Genomic DNA, 23,549 nt, shown 5'->3' on the forward strand with positions numbered 1-23,549 from the left:
TTGGCCATCTCTCCTACTTACATACGTATACTTATGTATATCTCTCTTTTCAAACCAGGTATTCCCAATCACCAGTTCTTTTTCATCACACAAATCCACAAGCTCTTCACCATTTCCATTTACAACAATGAACACCCCATGTACACCAATTATACCTTCAACTGCTACATTACTCAATTTTGCATTCAAATCACCTATCACTATAACCTGGTCACCTGCATCAAAGCTCTTAACACACTCACTCATCTGCTCCCAAAACACTTGCCTCTCATGCTCTTTCTTCTCATGCCCAGGTGCATATGCACCGATGATCACCCATCTCACTCTATCCACTTTCAGTTTTACCCATATCAATCGAGAGTGTACTTTCTTACACTCTTTCACATACCCCCACAACTCCTGTTTCATGAGCAGTGCTACTCCTTCCTTTGCTCTTTTCCTCTCACCAACCCCTGACTTTACTCACAAGACATTCCCAAACCAATCTTTCCCTTTACCCTTGAGCTTCATTTCACTCAGATCCAAAACATCCAGGCTCCTTTCCTCAAATATACTACCCATCTCTCCTTTTTTTCTCATCTTGGTTACATCCACACACATTTAGACACCCCAGTCTGAGTCTTCGAGGAGGATGAGCACTCCCCGCGTGACTCCTTCTTCTATTTCCCCTTTTAGAAAGGTAAATACAAGGAGGGGAGGGTTTCTAGCCCCCCTGTTCCCACCCCCTTTAGTCGCCTTCTACGACACGCGGGGAATGCGCTTGAAGTATTCTTTCTCTCTTATAAAACACACACACACAATATATATATATATATATATATATATATATATATATATATATATATATATATATATATTTATGTGTGTGTGTGTGTGTGTGTGTGTGTGTGTGTGTGTGTGTGTGTGTGTGTGTGTGTGTGTGTGTGTGTGCACATTCTCATAATATTCTTATGGACAGAAATCAATAATGCATAAAGAAAAGATACTTAGGAGAATTCTATATCATTAAATTAATCATTATCCAAAGTTTTGGAGAAACAATTCATCAAAACGTAACATTATAAATCTCAAACTACGTCTTGTCCAGGGTTCGTGTAAACTCATAAGAAATTCCTCACTGTAGATCATACTAATATGAGTTATTGGTTCTATCTTTTCCCCCTTCTCGACTGCAGGTGATGGAGCAGTATGTGGCGCAGGAAGCTGAGGAGGGTGGCAAGGCCGCCAAGCCCAGTGGTGGAGGAGGAGGAGGTGGAGGTGGAGGAGGTGGAACTGACCCTCCCGCCCCACCTGCTGCCCATTCACGCCCCAACAAGCCGCCCATTGAGGACAGGGCGCTGCAGGCGATACTGGCCGCCCGTCGACGGAGCCTTGAGAACGCTGGCAAGGCTGAACCGGTTGGTGGATGTGTGAGTGATGGGTGGATGTGTTGGTGATGGGTGGATGTGTTGGTGATGGGTGGATGTGTTGGTGATGGGTGGATGTGTTGGTGATGGGTGGATGTGTTGGTGATGGGTGGATGTGTTGGTGATGGGTGGATGTGTTGGTGATGGGTGGATGTGTTGGTGATGGGTGGATGTGTTGGTGATGGGTGGATGTGTGAGTGATGGGTGGATGTGTTGGTGATGGGTGGATGTGTTGGTGCTGGGTGGATGTGTTGGTGATGGGTGGATGTGTTGGTGATGGGTGGATGTGTGAGTGATGGGTGGATGTGTTGGTGATGGGTGGATGTGTTGGTGATGGGTGGATGTGTTGGTGATGGGTGGACGTGTGAGTGATGGTGGATGTGTTGGTGATGGGTGGATGTGTTGGTGATGGGTGGATGTGTTGGTGATGGGTGCAAGTGTTGGTGATGGGTGGATGTGTTGGTGATGGGTGGATGTGTTGGTGATGGGTGGATGTGTTGGTGATGGGTGCAAGTGTTGGTGATGGGTGGATGTGTTGGTGATTGGGTGCATGTGTGGATGATGGGTGCACGTGTGGATGAGGGGTGGATGTGCTGATGGTGGGTGGATGATTTGTGGCCATTGATGGATGTGTTGGTGATGGGTGGATGTGTTGATGATGGGTGCGTTCGTGGGTGATGGCTGGATGTGCGGATGATGGGTGGATGATTTGTGGTGATGGGTGCATGTGTTGGTGATGGATGGATATGTGGATGATAGGTGGATGTGTTGATGATTGATGGATGTGTGGGTGATGGGTGGATGATTTGTGGTGATAGGTACTTGTGTTGGGGATGGGTGGATGTGTGGATGATGGGTGGATGTATAGACGGTGTGTTGGTAAAGGGTAGATGTGTAGGTGATGGGTGAATGTGTGGATGGTGGAGGGACATGTGGATTATATGTAGATAAGTGGGTAATGGATAGATGTGAATGATAGGTGGATGTATGGGTGATGGAGATGTGTGGATGATGGAAGAACGTCTGCGTTGTATGTGGATAAGTGGGAGACTGAGTGGAAATGTGGGTGAAAGGTGACGCGTGACATTAGATTATATGGGAATATGTGGGGTTACAGGTGGATGTGTGTGTGATGGATGGATTTGTGCTTGATAGATGGATGCCTAGACGATGGATGGATGTGTGGATTGTATGAGAATAGGTGGATGATGGGTTGGCGATGGATAGAAATGTGGATGATGGGTAAATGTGTGGTTGATAGATGGATGAGCGGTTGGTGGGTGACTATATGGGTGATGGGTGTATATGTGAGTTGTGTTGATATATAGGTGATTGGTAGATAAGTAGAAATTGATCAATGGGTGAATTAGTGGTCATCCGTGCATGTACGGGCTATGGATGAACGTGTACACAGTGGATGAATGTACGGGTGCTGGGTGGTTACTGGCGTTGGGTGGATGTGTGGTTGGTACCTTCCTACCTACCTACGAATACCTACGGTAGGGCTAACACGTTGCGCTCACCACTTGACTTACATGCTGAAGAACGTAAGTAGATATGTGGTAATAGATAGATTTGGGTAGTTTTGTGCGTGGTTGGTAGAACTGAGGAGGACGTTGGTGGGTAGATACATACAGGTTATGGGGTAGATGTGTGGGTGATAAGTGGAATTGTGGGAGATGGTTGGGTGTGCAGGGACGGATGGAAGTGTGGGTGATAGGTGGATTGGTGGGTTTGTGGGTTGTGTGTGCATGTGTAGGTGATGGTTGGATACGTGAATGATGTGTAGTCACTGGAGGTGAGTGGATGGGTGGGTGGTATGTGGATATAGGAGTGTTGACTTGATGTGATGGAGTGGGTGGATGTCCGGATGTCTGGGTGGCATATAGGTATTGAAGGGGTGAAAAGATCTGTGTGTAGATGTGTGAGGATGTCTGGGTTTGTGAGTGGTAGGTGGGCGTGTGTGGAATGGGTGGCTTTGTGGGTGATGTGTGTGTGTGTGTGTGTGCGTGTGTGTGTGTGTGTGTGTGTGTGTGTGTGTGTGTGTGTATGTGTGGTTATTGGGTGGATGTCTGCTTTGTGGATGGGTCATGGGAGTGGGTGGATCTGAAATTTATGGACTGATATCTGAGTACATTTGAAATTAACTGTACGAATGCGTTAGGTTAGGTTAGGTGGATGTGTAGGTTATGGATGGATGTGAGAACGATGAGTGAACATTTTGATAGTGATCAGATGCACGGACATGTGTGACAGATGTGTGGCCGGTACAGCTCCTCAGATATATGATGTGTAAGATAACCTGCTGTTTGTTTCCCTTTCTTAACTCAAGCAACAATAGATTTTAAGTTCTTTTTTGGGGGTTGTGTATGTTTGTGGTGTGTGAATGTATTGCAAGGGGATGGATCTGTAAGTGGAGGGTGGTTATGTGGGGCAGTGGATAGTTGAAAGGAAGGTAGATGGATATGTGGATGGTGGATGTATTAGTAGGCGTTGGCAAGATATGCAAAAAGTATAAAAATTCCCAGGCGGTGAATGGATATACAGATGGTAACTTGAAGCAAAGGATGTTGTTAGGTGAGTGAGGGGTGTGAGTGGATAAGTGAGAGTTGAAGTACTTCATGACAGGTGGATGGATATATGAGTGTTGTGGGAGATGGGTGGATAACTAGTTCATGTGTGGTGGCTTCATGGTAGACTGATAAATGTGGAGGCAGTAAGTAGGATGTGGTTTTGCATGGGTGGCTAATATAGTTTTGGGTGACGGACGGATGGATGTTCGTGTCATATATGTGTATGTAAGTCGTTATTTGTACAGTACGGGAGGGATTTCCTGGACTCACTGGTGCCTTAAAGTTTCTCTGCTGTCGTTCAACTTTCTAAACCTCTGTGTACTGTAAGGGGATGTGAAGGTAAGGGAGGTGGATAGACTGGTTTATGCATGTGTCGATGGTTAGGTGAGTGGCAGAATGGCTAGAGATGAGGATTTTTAGAAGCTCCCTCATCTTGGAAGCTGAGTAATGGGATAGTAAGGTTATTAGGGTTGTTGGAAGGTCGTGATAATTCGGTGCTGGGATGTTTGGAAGCTGGGATGTTTGAAGCTTAGGTAGTGGGACTTTGAGATGGTTGATTGGTTAGATAGCTGAATGTTGGAACGGTCAGGAACCGGGTTAGATGAAGCCTGGAATGGTTGGATGTTGAAGTAGTTAGATCGTGGGAGTTCGTATATTTGAGAGCTGGCATGGTTGGGAGCTGGAATCGTTGGAAGATGGGATGAATTCGAGCTGGGATAACTGAGAGCTTTGATAATTGAAAGCTGGGATGGCTTTAAGGGTTAAGATGGTTAGTTCCCAGGATGGCTAGTTGCTCTTATGGCATGGTTGTTGTTGTTGTTGTTGTTGTTTGTTGTTATGGAACCACGATAACTTTATGGGAATTCGACGAGTGTCAAGTCGTCAGCCACGTAACCCCCCGGTCGGTCTCAGTGAGGGAAGAGGCACTGGTTTTGTCAGTACTGAGACGGTGATGATGGGCGGTAGAGGATGAAAGGATAGTCTTCAGTGGGAGGTGACAGCGTTAGGAGGAAGGTCTGCGTTTGTATGAAGGCAGTGATGGATGGTGGCCAGGGTTCTAAGATGCAGTAGCGTGACAAGCGTTTCTCTGGGTAGTAGAAGATGGGAAGGGTTTATCTTGGCCAGAGTGAGGGAGGGGGGTTGGCAATGACGATTGTGGTGCAGCTTTTTAATGTCTGTGAATAGGTCAACCTCTGTCAGTAGTGTCTGGTGGAGAATTTGGTTGTAGAGGTGCCGCTGGGTTGTCTGTGATGTGGGGGAAAAAGAGCAAGGATGGGTAGGATCATGTGCGACTGGGGTAAAATATTGTGTGTCTGTCTTGACCAAAATGTGTCTGTGGTGATAATATGAAGGTCTCCTACTATGAGGTGATTTCTGTTGGTGATTTGAGTGCCTTCTGTTACGATTCTCGGAGATTTACTCTATATTGTCTGGATTCTTTTTTGTAAGTTGGATTTGGCTATGGTGATGGAGGAGAGTAGAAAGGTATAGTGTACAGTTGTCTGTATGAATTTGTTTCTTCTGACTGAAGAACCTTTATCTAATGGACTAATTCTGTTCCTAAAAGGGTTCTGAATGCATATACCTTTCACACATCCTTTATGCTGAAGTGAACCAAAGATATCACTTGTGTATCACGGGCTATACGTAGCTTGTCGGGGTTTTATTAGGAAGAGAAATTTAGTGGGCCAGTGCGATGTGCGGGTGTATGTTGTCTTGTGGGAATGAAGGCTCTTAAGGGAACATTCTCTCTCTGTTGGAGGCGAGAATGTAAGGATGGTGGAGCAGTACAGAGGGTTCGACACCTTTGTGCTTTTTCAGAATGTTCGCCCAAGCAGTTCGTCCATTAACCTGCGACTGCGAAGGCGTGAGTGCCAGAAAATCATCTGAGTAAAACTGGATGGAGAAATAAGCGAAGATTAGATGAAGTAGATCGAAGTGGGAAGCAAAAATATAGATGAATGGAAGAGAGAGAGAGAGAGAGAGAGAGAGAGAGAGAGAGAGAGAGAGAGAGAGAGAGAGAGAGAGAGAGAGAGAGAGAGAGAGAAGGAGATTCAAACGATGTAGTAAATGAGTGAAAGAATGGAATGAGAGAGAGATGAGTCACGGAATGAATAAGATATGGGAGAATGGAGAAGCAATGGTGCTGATAGAAAAGGAGAAAGAGAGAACTAAGAAGAGAGGTAAGGTGATAACAAAATAAAAGACTGGAAGAATATGTGGTTAAGAGACAGGCTTAAAAAGGGGGGGAAGGAAACAACGTATTTTGAATGCAGTGAAATGGATGAATTGATGATTACGTAAATGGATGAGGAACTGACCAAATGAGAGAGATAAGTGAGAATGATATTCTTCATCAGTAAGAGCTGTTTAGGAATGACTGAAGAATACTCAAATGAAGGAAAACATCTCATAGACGTAAGGTCAGACGAAGGATGTATCATGAGTATGAAGAAATGTTGAATGTATGATCGTATGAAATGAAGAATTAACATCTGTCTGATGAAATACATAGATTAAAATAAAAAAAGAAAGAAAAAAATGCTGGGAACTTGCAGGTCAAAAAAAAAAATGATTACCAGAGAACCGTAAGAAAATAAATTGCGATGATGATAATGAAATACGAAAATCAACATGAAGAACGAAAATGATTGGGAATGCGAACACGTCAAAGATTAGTAAGAACGTTAAGAAATACGTTATAAACAATGTTTCACAAAGAGAAGTGAGGACTGTACGTCACATAAGACTAAGACAAGTGTAGGCTATTGGTCTCAGTTCTTATGGAAACCATAACAATACATCTTGTGTTAATTACGTGAGCATTTAGGGATCTAAAAAATGGCACATCCACTGATGAATATATTTTTGTGATACGGTTAAGTGTATATATATATATATATATATATATATATATATATATATATATATATATATATGAAGTACTTCTATACTTCGTATAGGAGAAAATGATATAGGAACAAGTATGCGTTCGTGTCGACATCCCAAATACAACTGAAGACTCATAGTTCATTGGTGATGATGATGCTCACCATTGTCGATATTGAACTCTTCTGTGTAGGTACACCAGGCTTGGTTGATGTGACTAACCTACACAGGTTTGTCTCAGTCTCCAGCATGCTGACTAGAACGATGAAAGGAATTCACCACAAAACGTTCTTGTTAACGCGTCGGTTGAGATGAAGATTGTAAAAAGAGAAATATATATATATATATATATATATATATATATATATATATATATATATATATATATATATATATATATATATATCCCTGGGGATAGGGGAGAAAGAATACTTCCCACGTATTCCCTGCGTGTCGTAGAAGGCGACTAAAAGGGGAGGGAGCGGGGGGCTGGAAATCCTCCCCTCTCAATTTTTTTTAATTTTCCAAAAGAAGGAACAGAGAAGGGGGCCAGGTGAGGATATTCCCTCAGTGGCCCAGTTCTCTGTTCTTAACGCTACCTCGCTAACGCGGGAAATGGCGAATAGTTTGAAAAAAAAAAAAAAAATATATATATATATATATATATATATATATATATATATATATATTATTTATATATATATATATATATATATATATATATATATATATATATATATATATATATATATATATATATATATATATATATATATAGAAGAAATTCACATACACAGACACATCGGTCATTTAAATGACTTGACCATCAATGGAGATATATATATATATATATATATATATATATATATATATATATATATATATATATATATATATATATATATATATATATATATATCATATCATATGTATATATATCTAAAGAAGGGTTCGTACTTGGGAGGGTGTGGGGGAATTAGGCCTCACCTGGATGATATAAAGAAAATGGTTGTTGCAAATTCACTGACTATGTCTCGTCACAGTTGTTTATATCATCTGCAAACTAGCAGATATCCTCTTGATCAGAAGTTCAGTAAAACCAATTTCATTTACTGAACAACTGCTGAAGACAAATACATTCGGAACAAGTGGGAAGAAATGGGTGTTGAGTCTAGGTACTGAATCCTTAAGCTGTGGTTAACGAGACGTGACTCCAGTTCCTTACACAGTGGAACTTTGGAAAGACGTGATTACAGTTCCTTACACAGTGGAACTTTGGAGAGACGTGTCCCCAGTTCCTTACACAGTGGAACTTTGGGGAGACGTGTCTCCAGTCCCTTACACAGTGGATCTTCGAGAAGAGCCGTCAATGCCCCCACGTCCTGCTCCTGCGGTATGTCTTTACAAACTTCCATGCATCATTTGTCCTCTCCGGGGCAGGAAGAGACACGGGCATCAGCTAAGAAAGTGAACCGACTGATGATGGCTCGCTATCAACAATAATATTCCCTCAGCTTCAGTTCTCTTTCCTTGGTTAACCTGCTCAGCATCATGGCTTACAATGACCATCTAGCTGTCCTTTGGAAGCTTTTCACGTCCACGGAAACCCTCGAAGTGTGATATGTTGAAATAGATCTTCGTCACTTGGGATGGAGAATGACTGGCTCACAAGATCTGTTGTTTAGAAGCACGTGACCTTTTTTTCGATCGTATTTCCAGTGATAGATGCTGTTTCCTCAATAGCTTTGTCATCTTCTCTGGTTTCATCATCGTCATTACATTTCCATCATCTATGACCGATCTCCACTAATGCTAAAAGGGATGTCTAACCAATTCCTGCGCAGAAAGTTCGTCAATCTTGTGAATCTTTGGCAAGGTTGGCGCTGATTCCAAGCCTCCAGTTAATACTGATTCCATAAAGATGTGCGAAAGGTCACTGGTCCTGCATGTGTTATGGTCCCAATGAGCATGTGTTTATTGTGTATATCCCTGACCAACACGGAAGAGCAGGCGCCACCATCTCATGTAGGCCTTGAAAGAAAGTTTGGTTTTCCATCTCTGGTGTATCCACAAGACGCTTTCTACTCGTGGTTCATATTTAGTACGTTAGGATACGTAAAGCTGAACTCACAGGTGGTTTTCCTCCGTCACACAAAGAATAACTGGTTCTTTTGCAGATTGATACAACACCAGATTTTAGTCGTTCTAAGTGTATTGTACATATGGTGTGCTATTCTGTGAATATCCTTTTGTGAGTGAATATCTGCACAGAACGTGAAAGGGGTTTTACACTCCTGTGGTCCCATTTCTTAAGCTTTCTTCACTTGTGAAACTTCAAAAAATCTCTATTCTCAGTTCACTCACAGTTTCATGACTTAGCTGTGCAATTCATCCCCAGCTCTGATACTACAGAGGTATTTCTTTACATCTCTTCTAATAAAATTTTCACTCGATTCATAGCTGTACTTTCTCGTTGTTCTTAGCTATACATAGCTATACTTAGCTATACTGAGCTATACTTTCTCGTTGTTCTATCTTAGCATCTCTTAGAGAACTCTTTATTTAGGATCTTGAAGGTTTTGATCAAGTCTTATCCTGTAATCTTCTCTTTCCTGGTCAACAGATTTATAGACCTAACCTCCCACTGTAACCCACTTGTCTTATTTCATGTACTACCATTGGTGTTTTCCTCTGAAAATTCTGTAGCAGATCTTCATTTTTTCTGTAAGTGTTGACCAAACTTAAGATTCATATTCTGATGTAAGTTTGATGTAAGTGGTAATGGTTTATTGAACATTTTCTAACCTATGTACTTGAATGCAGTTTTGATATTAATCACAGGATGATTTGCTCAGCGGTTTGGCGATAGTTTGGTTACAGTGTTGACCTAGAAAGTCTCTATTAGATATAGATTTCACATAGCTCGTTTCCGGCCAGAACCAGTAATATAGAGGCCATATTTTTTTTTTCTAATATGTTCCATTTGTATTACTTTGCATCATCTCATCTGTTTAACTCTAGAGAATGTCTGGGTATCTTTGTAAGGGACTAGTCATTGTCCTCCCATACTTTTTCTACCTTTAAGCATCTTCAAAAAAAGTCATTTCGAGGACCACTCCAGTGTATCTGTTGAGTCGCTGACTTAGGTTGAGAATAACGATGACCCTATGACTGAGCCTTGTAGCACGCCACTGGTTGAGTCTCTGACCCACTTGGAAAGGGTTGCTCTGACTTACGTCCCCAGTCTTCATCCTCCAAGATGACCTTCCATCCATCTAAAAAATAAAATATGCTCCCGAAATGTTTGCCTGAAAATCCAACTCCTTTACCAACCTCTTGTATGCAATGGTGTCAAATTCATTCTGGGGAATCCAAGAATGGGCAATCCATCTATCTTTTTTTTTCTAAAAGAGAGAGAGTTCACTCTGTCACAAAAGTCTAAAAAAAAAAATCTGTTTTCTGAAGATGTTTTGCCTGTCACTTGGATAGCGTCTCTTTTGCAAGTAATAATTTGTATCCTTTATGATTATCTTGTCCAGAGTTTTACAGACCACACTTGCCAGAGAGACAATCTTGGAGTTCAGTTCAGTTCACTCGTCTCCCTCCTTAACAACAGACACGTCAGGTTTCTCCCTGTCCCTCGGTTTTGTATCAATGCAAAAAATAGTAGAAAAAAAAATCTAAAGGACATTGCAGATAATCTACCACAAGAGAACCAAAAAAAGATTTGGATAGAATAGCGTACATAACTCGTCATACGGAGGTCTTTGTACACCACAGGAACCTTCGGGTATATGCAAGTATAACCTGTCATCAAAAGATCACACACACAAAAATGGTGTAAATTTCATGAAACTCCAGCTCGGGAAAACGAACACAACGCATTTGTAAATGAGACTTGGGAAGAAATTTGAAATAAAAGTAATTTACATTTTCGGAGCATCGGAAGGCAACATAAACTCTTGAGATATTAGAAAATGGATAAACATAGTTTAAAAGTGTAAACACATTCTCTCCGTATGATTCAACCAAGTGTGTATAGTGGAGAAGTTCTTCTGAAAGGTTTCGGAGATGCTTGTTTGGCAGTTTTCTAACAAGTATGACATGTTCCAGCAATGACCATCATTAGGGTGGTATTGCTATAAGCTCTGGCCAATGCATCTTAGGGTTGCAATATCATCGCTCATCACTTGCAATCTTTTGTTTATATGGTCCCCGAAACGCTGAGCCAAATCATCTTTAAAGAATGCATTTGGTTTGATGAGAAAAGTGAGTAGAGATCTCTTGGATGCCACAATCTGGCTTGTACCCTCAGCCTCCATCTTGTTGATCGCTTGCCTGAGAGCCATGCAGGTCTGAATGTCTGCCTCCATTTTGACTGGATTGCAATTATGTGGGATTTAGAAGGTTACTGATAACACCATCATTCGTCCACTGTCTTTGATTCCCCTCTCAGTTACTTAAAGAAGGTAGACTCGCGGTTTATTCAAACGAGTCATCAATTTCAGTATTTAGACGTAAAAGAATGAAAGTTCTTCACGAGGTTAGGTTCTTCATATTGGTTCACCTTAAACACAGGCTCGTGTGTCAGGTATAACTTATGTCTCTGATTATACGTCCACCCTCACACAACACCTGCCCACCTTCACACACAACACCTGTCTACCCTCACACAACACCTGCCCACCTTCACACACAACACCTGCCCACCTTCACACACAACACCTGTCTACCCTCACACACAACACCTGTCTACCTTCACACACAACACCTGTCTACCCCCACACCTGCTTACCGTTCACTTTCACACACCACACCTGTACGCCCTCGCCCACAACACCTGTCCACCTTCACACACCACACCTGTCCACCCTCGCACACAACACCTGTCCACCTTCACACACCACACCTGTCCACCCTCACACACACCACCTGACATGTTAAATGAGCATAGTCTGTAAGTGCATTACAGGGTGTCTCTGAAGGTTTGTGGACCTAGTGTGTTGAAGGCCAAAATTCTTTCTTCGCTCCAGGACCTCGGGTCATGTAAAGTCACTTGGTGCTGCTGTCTGTTGCTTTATGATATAGATCAGTTGATAGCCAAGCTGTGAGAAGATGGTTTTATCACATGGAAATGCGATTTCATAATTCAACACTTAACAATCTGTAACGTCATTGCGCCTCGTAACTCTACAGATATAAGCCTAATCCAGTGACTGTAAATTGAAGGCTTCACCAGTCTTGGGTATTCAACATCTACCAAGTGGCTGAAACTCGGCATCTTAAGACACCAGAAAATAAAGACGAAACAAAGGCAAAGATTACATGATTCCATATCACTGAAACACAGAGCACTCACCGTAGCCTGGATTTACTTTTTCACTGTCGTTTACGTTCGTATAGATATGAGTGGGAGAAGAACGTTCGGTGATTATGTTCACAGTAGGGAGAGAGAGAGAGAGAGAGAGAGAGAGAGAGAGAGAGAGAGAGAGAGAGAGAGAGAGAGAGAGAGCTAAATATAGTCTACTACCACCACCACCAGATCGCTCGCGTCACTGGTCACGGAAGCTACACAGTATAATGGAGGAGCGACCGGCGGCTGCCTTAATCACATAGTGCTCTACTAATCCTTAATCCGCGTGACGGACCCACCAGTCCCTTCCCTCCCTCCCTCACAACGACCCACCACCACCACACCAGACCAACATCCCAGGAATTTCTACTCACTCATGACACCACGTCACACTCTCTTCCCTGCCCTGGAAACCCCAGATCACATGGGGGTTTATTCTGCTGGATAAACTCCAGTCATGCTTCCCGAGTTTGAGAACACAAGTTCCTTCTTGGAAACCCGAGGTCACATGGTATTTATGTGGAAAAAATGTTAGAAGACTAGTTCTTCATCTTTGAGAACCCTAGATCTCACGTTCTTCTTCCTTGGAAACCTTAGATCCCACGTTATTCATACGTGAAAATGTCAGCTCATATATATATTATATATATATATATATATATATATATATATATATATATATATATATATATATATATATATCATACAAACCTCCAACAGCCAACAAATCGAACCCGGAACCCCTGTGCAAGAGATAGGAATGCTAAACGAGTTCGATCCTGGCTGTTGGAGGTTTGTATGTTCTGTGAAAGTGCGCTTTTCTATACACTTTATTCGTATATATATATATATATATATATATATATATATATATATATATATATATATATATATATATATATATATATATATAAGGCCTCGACAGCGTGCATTTATCTAGGCAACATTTCAGAAATAAAGCTCATTACCACATACAGAGGGAAACGACCATAGCAATATGCATTCTGAGTTCAGAGGAAAGAGGTTACACATCGTAGTAATGATGACAGTGAGCACTGGGGAGGTCGTGGGTTTGTTTTCATAGACTTTCAGGAGACATTATGACACTATAACCCCACAAAAAAAATAAGACAAAGTTAGCTGGATCTAACCCCACAAAAAAAAAAACAAGATAAGATTAGCTGGATTTACGAGCAAGCGTAAGAGGAGCATGACATTTCCTTCAATGGATCGGATATTGTCTAAGGAGAAGGCAACACAGGACACACGTCAGCGGTACACCTTCACTCTGGTTGAAGTGGTTGAAGTAGTCACTGGTGTACTCTTGGGCTCAGTCCTGGGACCACTTTTATTTCTGATCTATGAAGAAACCATGGTAAACGATTACCATCATACTCGATCACGATTCTCTTGAGATGAAGCTGAAGTTACTTAAGAAAATATGAAGCATTTAGGATTCTCACGACTGATGAATTGAGCTAGACCGTCTCCACCTTTGATGAGCTACGTGTTTCATGATACTCGACTTAAGTACGTGGAAGGCGATGGGTGCGACGGGAGGAGATTATAGGAATCTGTTTGTGACCTGGACTGATTTTCTACCTGACAGAGAACATATTCATAATCGGCGAGTGTGTGTGTGTATATAACTAAGAGCTATTGTTGTTCTCTTTATTAATCATTCATTTGACTCATGGCTTTCAGGATGATCTATGATTCAAGTTTTGAGACCTATCGCTTTGTACATACACTCTTGAAGCAGAAGTTGCATGCATCTTGTCCTTATTATCCCTTACTTTCTTTAGGATCTGATGACTGTGCCAGCAACAGAGAAACGTAAACTATTAGAAGTGAAGATGTTCATTCAACCAATTTTGATTCATTACTTAAGATGACTGGTCTTTCCAGGCAAAAGTTCTATTGATGATGATGATATATATATATATATATATATATATATATATATATATATATATATATATATATATATATATATATATATATATATATATATATACCTCCGTGTTGTACAGTTAGGTTTTGCAAAATACTATCTGCTGGTTGTGTAAGCCCAATGGGATTTGACCAGTGTAGACCCCGTTGCTCACCAACGTGAGACGAAGGGTATTCGAGTACATAGTATTCGAATAGTCATTCCCCTATTAAGGGTGATCATAGCCTAGCAGTAGCACTCCCGTCTGCCACGCAAGGATCCCGAGTTCGAGCCTGGCTGTTAGAAGTTTGTATGTTTTATAAAAGTGCGCGTTTCATATGCCCTTTGTTCGAAAGAGCGTGCGGTAATGTCCAGATCGGCAGTAATAAGTCCCGCCTTCCATTTTTGCGGCAACAGCGTACATATAGTGCCGGAATCTTCAAGGGATACAATGTGGTTTGAGCAACTATTCAGTATTTCTGTATTTACAATATGTGTTTTGTAACTCTAAACACCGCATACCGTATGACAGCATAGCCAATAATGTTCTAACGTATGGCGATAAAAGTTTCTGCGCTTGGAACTTATAGCTACAACAGTCATGGAAATCTCTTAGTGAAGGAGAGATATTGTTTTGAACTAGATTTAGGTAAGGCATCTTTGATGGCCCGAAGGTGGGAATCGGAGTTACGAGAATACCATGACATCACAGACAGCGGCTAGAGACTAGACTTTAAATAAGGGAAGGGAGGGGGCCGGGTTACGATTCTTGTGACGCAATGGGGAGAGCAGGCTGGGTTTATGTGACGCAGGGAGGAGACGCGGTCTGGCGTGCTTGTGACGCAGGAGGGGCGCAGTCTGGGTGTATGCGACGCAATGGCGATGCAGGACGGACGCAATCTAGGTCTCCATAACGCAGGGAAGAGGGAAGAGTGAGCAGCAGTTTGGACGTATGTGACGCAAGGAGGGACGCAATCTACGTGTGACGCACTGGGGGACGCAAGGAAGACCCAGGATCGCTTGGTGTTGTGAGTGAGAGGTAGCAGCGTACCCATATGGTTATGGGTAATTTGATGAAGCAGGAACAGGAACACTATTTCTTTGTTCATCGAGCATCAACATGCACCTCCAGACGACCCGGCTAGACAGTGTACCATAGGATCCGCTCTCAGTTGCTTCAGAAAGCTCCGAGCCAATTGCACCAGGGTTTACCTCTAGGTACTTTGCACGAGAATCTTTTCTAAGAACATTTGGCCAGACTTCTATCCATGATGAACTTGGTGTTACTTGGATACTTCTTATAAGATGAAAATGAAACACGATAAGTTCCCAAGTGCACTTTCGTGTAATAATCACATCATCAGGGTAGACACTAGAGAGAAATAAAAGTCAGTTGATATACATCGAAGAGACGAAGCTATATATATATATATATATATATATATATATATATACATATATATATATATATATATATATATATATATATATATATATATATATATATAGGTAGATAGATAGATAGATATAAACTTCAGAAAATATGGTCTTGATATGGTGTGATATGAGGCAAGGGGAATATGTCTATCTTACTACTTTGAAAAAAAAATATTTCTTTACGTACGATGTTCGCTTTATGTTTAGTCTCGAGATGTTTTGGGAGATTGTATCTTTTGTGTTTGTATTCCGATGGTTTTATCCGTACATGAATGAATGATCTGATATTAATTTAGAATATAACAAAGGCCAAAATATCTCACCACGATGACAAACATTTATCTTACAAACTTGCTACATGCTAAACAGATATAGGATCAGAATGACGTCACAGTCAGTTTCTGAATCTATAGTAAACATGTGAATCATCTGTAATAATGAATCTCTTGTGGGCCAGTGACTCAATTCTTTTTGTGGTTCACTAGGGTTTCTGTGGTTATATCTTTTGTCTCAATGACCTTTGATCACCTCGTTACATTCATCTGTACTCATTATCTTTTGTCTCAGAACTGACCTTTGATCACCTCGTTACATTCACCTGTACTCATTATATTTTGTCTCAGAACTGACCTTTGATTCTATGATCGTCTGGTTACAGAGTCTATTGATTCATCTATAGTCAGTACGTATTGTCTTTAAAGACACCTTGTGAACCCATATTCACTATTGTTTCCAGTCTGATTTATGAATCTCCAGTCATCATGGCTTTCGGATCAACTTGTGTGTGTTTAAGAGTTACTGTCGTTCATCGAGTTGAATTTTGTATATATATATAATCACTATGGTCTTAAAGTCGAATGGTATATTTATAAACACTAAGGTCTTCAAAATCGACTAATGAATCTGAAGTCATTGTGAACATATGATAACTATGGTTTCAAAGTTGTTTTCAAACCGTCTTGGGAGCCAATAATCATCATGTAGATTCGACGCATGAATCTGTAATTTCCAGTGTTTACAGACTCATCTTGTGAATCTATATTCACATTTTGGTTTCATATTCGGTTCGTGAATCTTGAACTACTGTGGATTCAGAGACAAATGGTCAATAACACTGTTGAAATTCATCACTACCTTTCTCATCTATGACAAGAGTCTTTAGTTTTTTTCTTCGTCTGTGTCTACTTCTCTATCGCTTGACCACATTATAAACTTGTACATGTTGCAAGATGCCTTCAAAGTGAAGAAACTGTATAATAACACAGGTTAAAGATGTCCAAAAACTTGTGCATAACCACGACTGTAAAATGTGAAAAGGTATTATCATATCTGGCTCTTATCAACCACTTACAGCATGTCTATTTAATAATGCAAAAGTTGGTAAGTGTCAGATTTTTAGGGAAAGGCCTTAGAACGTTGAACAACAAAATTCTTATTCACAAATACATATCGTATTTTCCATCAATTTTTTTTTTCTAATTCATACTACCTATGCGAAAATGAAAAAAAGATTGTTACTGGGATTGAGACTAAATAAATTTGATTGTAACTCCCCCCTTTTTTTTAGCGTCGGAAAGAACCTGACGAAGAGAGTAAAGACAAGGAGTCGGAGGAAGCCAAAGGGCTCGAACCGACCCCGCTGGAGCGGCCGCCGTGGATGGCCAGTGCGGTGGTGCGTTGGTGGAGGAGGAGGGATGGATGTGGCGGGAGGGTGTCCTCCACCCCACACTCACCCTCGTCGCTTTTTTGTTACCTCACGAAATTGACTTTTATGACTGTACAATACTCAATTACTTGATATTGTCAAATAAATACTTATATATATATACTTTTGAATATGAATATAGTTATAAAGATATAGATATCCAATATGAAATCATGAAAATGCTTTACACACCATCCATCTTGCCTGTGTCAAATGCTCGCATGATAGTCCCATTTTCTCTTTTTTTTCCCCTTGAAGAAATTGGATGTTCTCGCATGTCGTGTCTGTCTCACTGATTCGCTAACTGTTGTCACGTCACCTGAACACAAAAAAACTTTTTACCCACACCTCCCCCGGATCCATCTGCCTTTCGCATTAGCCTATGTTACTGCCAAGAGGTTTTGATCTTAAGTAGTGTTGGAGCACACTTTGGTCACTCTAAACATTAATAAAGCATGTTCTGATTCCATTCTGACCGCGTCTCTTTCCGCTTCTAATCCTTTTTAGAGTACTGTTGTTCAGCCTGTTCATTGCTACCTTAATCAAACTTCTCTGTTTAACCCGTCCTATAAGTGTCTGTTTCATGGACGCATTATACACGAGTGAGGCCCTCGCTCAAACACAGTCCTTTTCTGTAATTGTCATTTGTTTGGACTAATCTTAAAGAGAAATTCTCCGAACTTGTCAATGCTCGGCCTGACGAATGAACGACTTGCAGAATTCTTCTGTGCTTAACTCTGAATACATTGTTTATGCAAGAGGCTGGGGAGAGCACAGAAGTTTTTCGGGATCGTAAATATTTGGTCACTCTTTGTAGATATAGTTAGGTCTCTGTAAGTACCAGTTCTTTCTCGTATGTGTGTGTGTGTGTGTGTGTGTGTGTGTGTGTGTGTGTGTGTGTGTGTGTGTAAGGGTGACTTTTGATTACTATTTATGATTATCATTTTGTGTTATGGGGTAGAGAGAGCTTTACATTCGTGTTGTCCCGTCTATTATCATGTATATATGTAAAATGTGTTTACTATTATGTGTACACACACACACACGCACACACACGCGCACACACACACGCACACACACACACACACACACGCACACACACACACACACATATACGAAGAGCCCCGAGAGGAGAATGAACAGCTTGGCTGAATGCCGCGTCTAGGGTTCGAACCCAGCCGATTCCGTGCGTGAACAATGCAAAGCAATACACCACCGAAGCATGAATGTATATGTCCGTGCATGTATGTCTTATATATATGACATACATCTGTTCTTCCACAGATCTGTACGAAAAGGTATTGCTAATTAACATGCAATTTGGTCATAAGATACAATTATGAGAAGTGTAATCTCATTAATATTTGGATATGAATAAGAGACACAGAGTCATGCAAGATTGACTGAAGTCTTCCATGATGACCTAGAGAAGAGGTTTCGAATCATTTCGTCATGGTGAACCTCCTGAGTGTGTCGCAGCGATTGTCATAGCTTCAGTATACGATCACTTCTGATGATTATGATAACGAATTACCCTTTGCGACGTCCCAGAATATTGACAAGGTCATTTCAAAATGTTTATTGTGTTTAAATCTTGATGTTTGTTTCTTGTAAACACGTACCTAGTCTCCATGGTGTACAACTACTGATAGAATTTACCCTCAAAGTTGGGCCATAATTTCTTCAGATGGAACTGCATTGGGCCCTCATCTCAAAAGAGGTTTGGGAACCTGCGACCCAGATAGATGATGCTGAACGCTTTACTAGGGTGTTAGGGTAGGCAGCATACACTATCAAATCCCACAGTCATAGTAACTCTTTTATCATGAACATTGCTAACAACAGAGGAACCAGAAATATTGTAATTTGGTTTTCTTTGCCAACAAAACACGAATTTCGCAGTCTATTGATCACCCGTCAACAATAAGTGTGGACGGTAGACGACCAGAATATAAATACGATGGCTTGTTTTTAGCTGTTCTCCAAGAGAAGAGCTTATGTACTTATCTCGACACCACAAGACGACTGAAGCTGATTATCCCATTGCTTTGAACGTAAGACCATCAAAAACTCTAAACCAAATCCCAAGGACATCCTAACACTCATTTCCCTAACAGACGATCATGATAACTGGTGGTCGTCTGCAAAGGTGGATTGTACCCTATGCAGATCTGCAGACAGAATGGGTGATGGAGTTGGTTGCCTCTGGTGTGATTTGCTTACAGAAATCAGTCGCTACATCAGTATCTGAAACTAAACTCGGTCAGCAGGTTGACGATCGCTCCTGGCGAGAGAGAGAGAGAGAGAGAGAGAGAGAGAGAGAGAGAGAGAGAGAGAGAGAGAGAGAGAGAGAGAGAGAGAGAGAGAGAGAGAGAGAGTGTGTCAACGAAATAAACCATCGTTCGTGAAATTGGGTCATACATCTTCGAAATACTTTTCATCTTCCCGGAACAACATAGAAAACATATCTCATACCCTCATCATTTCTGTCAAAAGATATTGAACAACCATACGGAAAACAGAACAAGAGTTGGCAGTAGATATCAGACAGAGAGACCCCGTTGGCAGAGATACCCCAAAACGAAAGGTCTACACTAAAATGAAAAAAAATTTGCCTTCCACTATGACTAGCAATGCTACGCCTCGTTCGCTGGTGTGCAGTTATCATTCCGACAGCTAGGTTATGTCTTCCCATCCCTCCACCCACACCTTCCCAGAACCATAGGCAGAGCTCATCATATGATCCAATAACAATTCAACGATGCGCGAACTTTGAGCCCAGAGAGGATCAGAGAGAGAGTCAGGTAGGAGATGGTTGTGTGTGGATCCGTCTACTGCCCCTTGATCACTGGGCAACGTTGAGCGAATTCTACCTCAGCAAAGATGACACCGGAATGGAGTCAGAACGGTGGTGGGTTTGTTGGCAAAGGCTCCCAGAGAATGTTTGGCTGCTTCATAGCCGTAACATATTGTTTGTTTACGTGCATCATGTGAAGCAATCTCAAAATAACTCTGCCGTGAGACACCACGGACAAGCCTATCGAATACACACACACACGCACACACACACACACACACACACACACACACACACACACACACACACACACATACACACATACACAGAAAAAAAGGGAGGATCGCTGGTCATAATCAACACATAAGAGTACGTCCAGTATAGTTACATTTGTGGGGCCATTTAGCCAGGAGGTAGTTCGGCAGACAAAGAAACTTAAAAAACAAGATGGAATTCAGTGGGAGATTCATCAAACGTGATAGGCCAAGGGGAGACAGGGAGAAAAGCAATGAACACAGCCAGATGGCAAAAGAATGGGAAACAACAAATAAGGCAAGAGGGCGGAGATGGAAATGTGAGTGAAAGCAAGGTATACAAATGCTGGTGGACTGGTAGAGGGCTGGAATCTAGGAATCAATATAAGGGAAAACTCACTTGATATTGTTGGAAATGTGGAAACTGAGTATATGAAAGAGATAATTTCTTATCTATTCTAATGAGAGGGTACAAGGTGATAGAGGGAAATAGAAAGCGAAGGAGGTAAAGTATTGACCCTCTTGATAAAACACTGCCATAAGCTTCAGGAAACAGTGCAAACTGGTCCATTCAGACAGTCATGATGGGGAGAGGAACTGTAGAGGAAGGATGGCATAATAATGTTTATACATTATCCTACAAAGAGTTTCAATGATCCAGAACAAATATACGGTAATGGAAATGAAGGAACATTCAGAATGGTACAGGAAATAGTAAGACAGGCAATTCTCACAGAATAGTCAGGGGGAATATTAGATTCTCATGGTGAGAGGAAGTCAAAGAGACACAAGATTTTACGGTGTAAACAGAAATAGTCTATACCAACGTTGAAGTGACCATACCAGGATAAGAGGACAGACACAGTATCGTTGCCTGACCTGACATTGCTACGTACTAACATGGATAGTGAGAACATCATACATGATACACCACATGGAAAAATGGATCATGGAATGCTCAAACTTTACTATATGGTAAATGGGAAAGACCAAAGAGCAGAGGTGAGGCAAGACCTCAAGAGGCGGTATAATCGTGGAAAATACATAGACCTCAACAATATCTATAGTAACATAGCCGGGGAGATTGACTTTAGAAGCCAAATAATCAGGGCATTGTGGTGAATGGCTCTGTAATATTTACAATGAAGGTGTAAGAAGATGGGTACTCCCACCTTCAAATATGCAGGAAATGACGAGAAAGACGGAAGAAAAGCTCAAAGAAGAGTATCAAAAACAAAGGAAACTCAGAGATAAGCAATGGAAAAGACAGATAGCGCTCCAACCAGCCAGTATCATAAAGATATAAGTGAGTAAGGAACTATCATAGCAGAATGAGAAAGGAGTTACAATATATATATATATATATGTATATATATATATATATATATATATATATATATATATATATATATATATATATATATATATATTTATATATAATCTTTGTTACTATTGTACTTGATTGCTGTTTCCCGCGTCAGCGAGGTAGCGCAAGGAAACAGACAAAAAATGGCCCGACCACTCATATACATATATACATAAACGCCAATACACGCACATATACGTACATATACATTTCAACATACACATGCATATACATATACAGATAAATACATATATACACGTACATATTCATACTTACTGCCCTTGTGGATTCACTTCGCCGCCCCGCCACACACGAAACAGCATCCTTCCCCCTCTCCAGGGAGGTAGCGCCAGGAAAAGACAATAAAGGCCACATTCGTTCACAGTCATGTGTAATGCACCGAAACCACAGCTCCCTTTCCACATCCAGGCCCCACAAAACTTTCCATGGTTTACCCCAGACGCTTCACATGCCTTGGTTCAATCCAGTGACAGCACGTCGACCCCGGTATACCACATCGTTCCAATTCACTCTATTCCTTGCACACCTTTCTCCCTCCAGTATGTTCAGGCCCCGATCGCTCAAAATCTTTTTCACTCCATCCTTCCACCTTTAATTTGGTCTCCCGCTTCTTCTTCCCTCTACCTCTGACACATATACCCTCTTTGTCAATCTTTCCTCACTCATTCTCTCCATGTGTCCAAACCTTTTCAATACATCATCTTCTGCTCTCTCAACCACACTCTTTTTATTACCACATATCTCTCTTACCCTTTCATTGTTTACTCGATCAAACCACCTCACACCATATATTGTCCTCAAACATTTCATTTCCAACACATCCATTCTTCGCACAACCCTATCTATAACCCACGCCTCTCAACCATATAACATTGTTGGAACCACTATTTCTTCAAACATACCCAGTTCTTCCTCTCCAAGATAACGTTTTCACCCTCCACACATTCTTCAACGCTCCCAGAAACTTTGCCCCTTCCCCTTCCATGGTTCCATCCGCTGCTAAGTCCACTCCCAGATATCTAAAGCACTTCACTTCCTCCAGTTTTTCTCCATTCAAACTTACCCCCCAATTTACTTGTCCCTAAATCAACCTGATCCTAATAACCTTGCTCTTATTCACATTTACTCTCAACCTTCTTTCACTTACTTTACCAAACTTAGTCACCAACTTCTGCAGTTTCTCACCCGAATCAGCCACCAATGCTGTATCATCAGCGAACAACATATGACTCACTTCCCAAGCCATCTCATCCACAACAGACTGCATACTTGCCCCTTTCTCCAAAAAGTCTTGCATTCACCCCCCCTAACCACCTCAACCATAAATAAATCAAACAACCATGGAGACATTACGCACCCCTGCCGCAAACCGACATTCACTGGGAACCAATCACTTTCCTCTCTTCCTACTCGTACACATGCCTTACATCCTTGGTAAAAACTTTCACTGCTTCTAGCAACCTACCCCCACCATATACTCTTAAAACCCTCCACAAAGCATCTCTATCAACCCTATCATATGCCTTCTCCAGATCCATTAATGCTACATACAAATCCATGTGTTTTTCTAAGTATTTCTCACATACATTCTTCAAAGCAAACACCTGATCCACACATTCTCTACCACTTCTGAAACCTCTCAATCACTACCCTCCCATATAATTTCCCTGGAATACTCAACAAACTTTTGCCTCTGCAATTTGAACACTCACCTTAATCCCATTTGCCTTTGTACAGTGGCACTATGCATGCATTCCGCCAATCCTCAGGCACATCACCATAATCCATATACACGTGAATATCCTTATTAATCAA

The 23,549-nt window shown here is 41.3% G+C and overlaps 1 protein-coding gene and 1 long non-coding RNA gene across 4 annotated transcripts in view; one reads left to right on the forward strand and one right to left on the reverse strand.

Moving 5' to 3' along the window:
* The window catches only part of LOC139747167 (uncharacterized), a 57,382-nt gene that overhangs the window by 18,137 nt on the left and 15,696 nt on the right, over positions 1–23,549 (reverse strand). The gene's annotated exons all lie outside the window — the stretch shown is intronic.
* LOC139747165 (uncharacterized) overlaps positions 1–23,549 on the forward strand; it is a 105,064-nt gene that overhangs the window by 5,693 nt on the left and 75,822 nt on the right. For all 3 annotated transcript variants that reach the window (XR_011712325.1, XM_071659122.1, XM_071659123.1), the window contains exon 4: positions 1,176–1,397. Coding sequence is in view for 2 of the 3 variants with exons in the window: in XM_071659122.1 (XP_071515223.1) it covers positions 1,176–1,397 (222 nt within the window). In the remaining variant the exon portion in view is untranslated. The remainder of the gene's footprint in view (positions 1–1,175; positions 1,398–23,549) is intronic.

This window comes from Panulirus ornatus, chromosome 67 (assembly GCF_036320965.1).
Source record: "Panulirus ornatus isolate Po-2019 chromosome 67, ASM3632096v1, whole genome shotgun sequence".
NCBI lineage: Eukaryota > Metazoa > Arthropoda > Malacostraca > Decapoda > Palinuridae > Panulirus > Panulirus ornatus.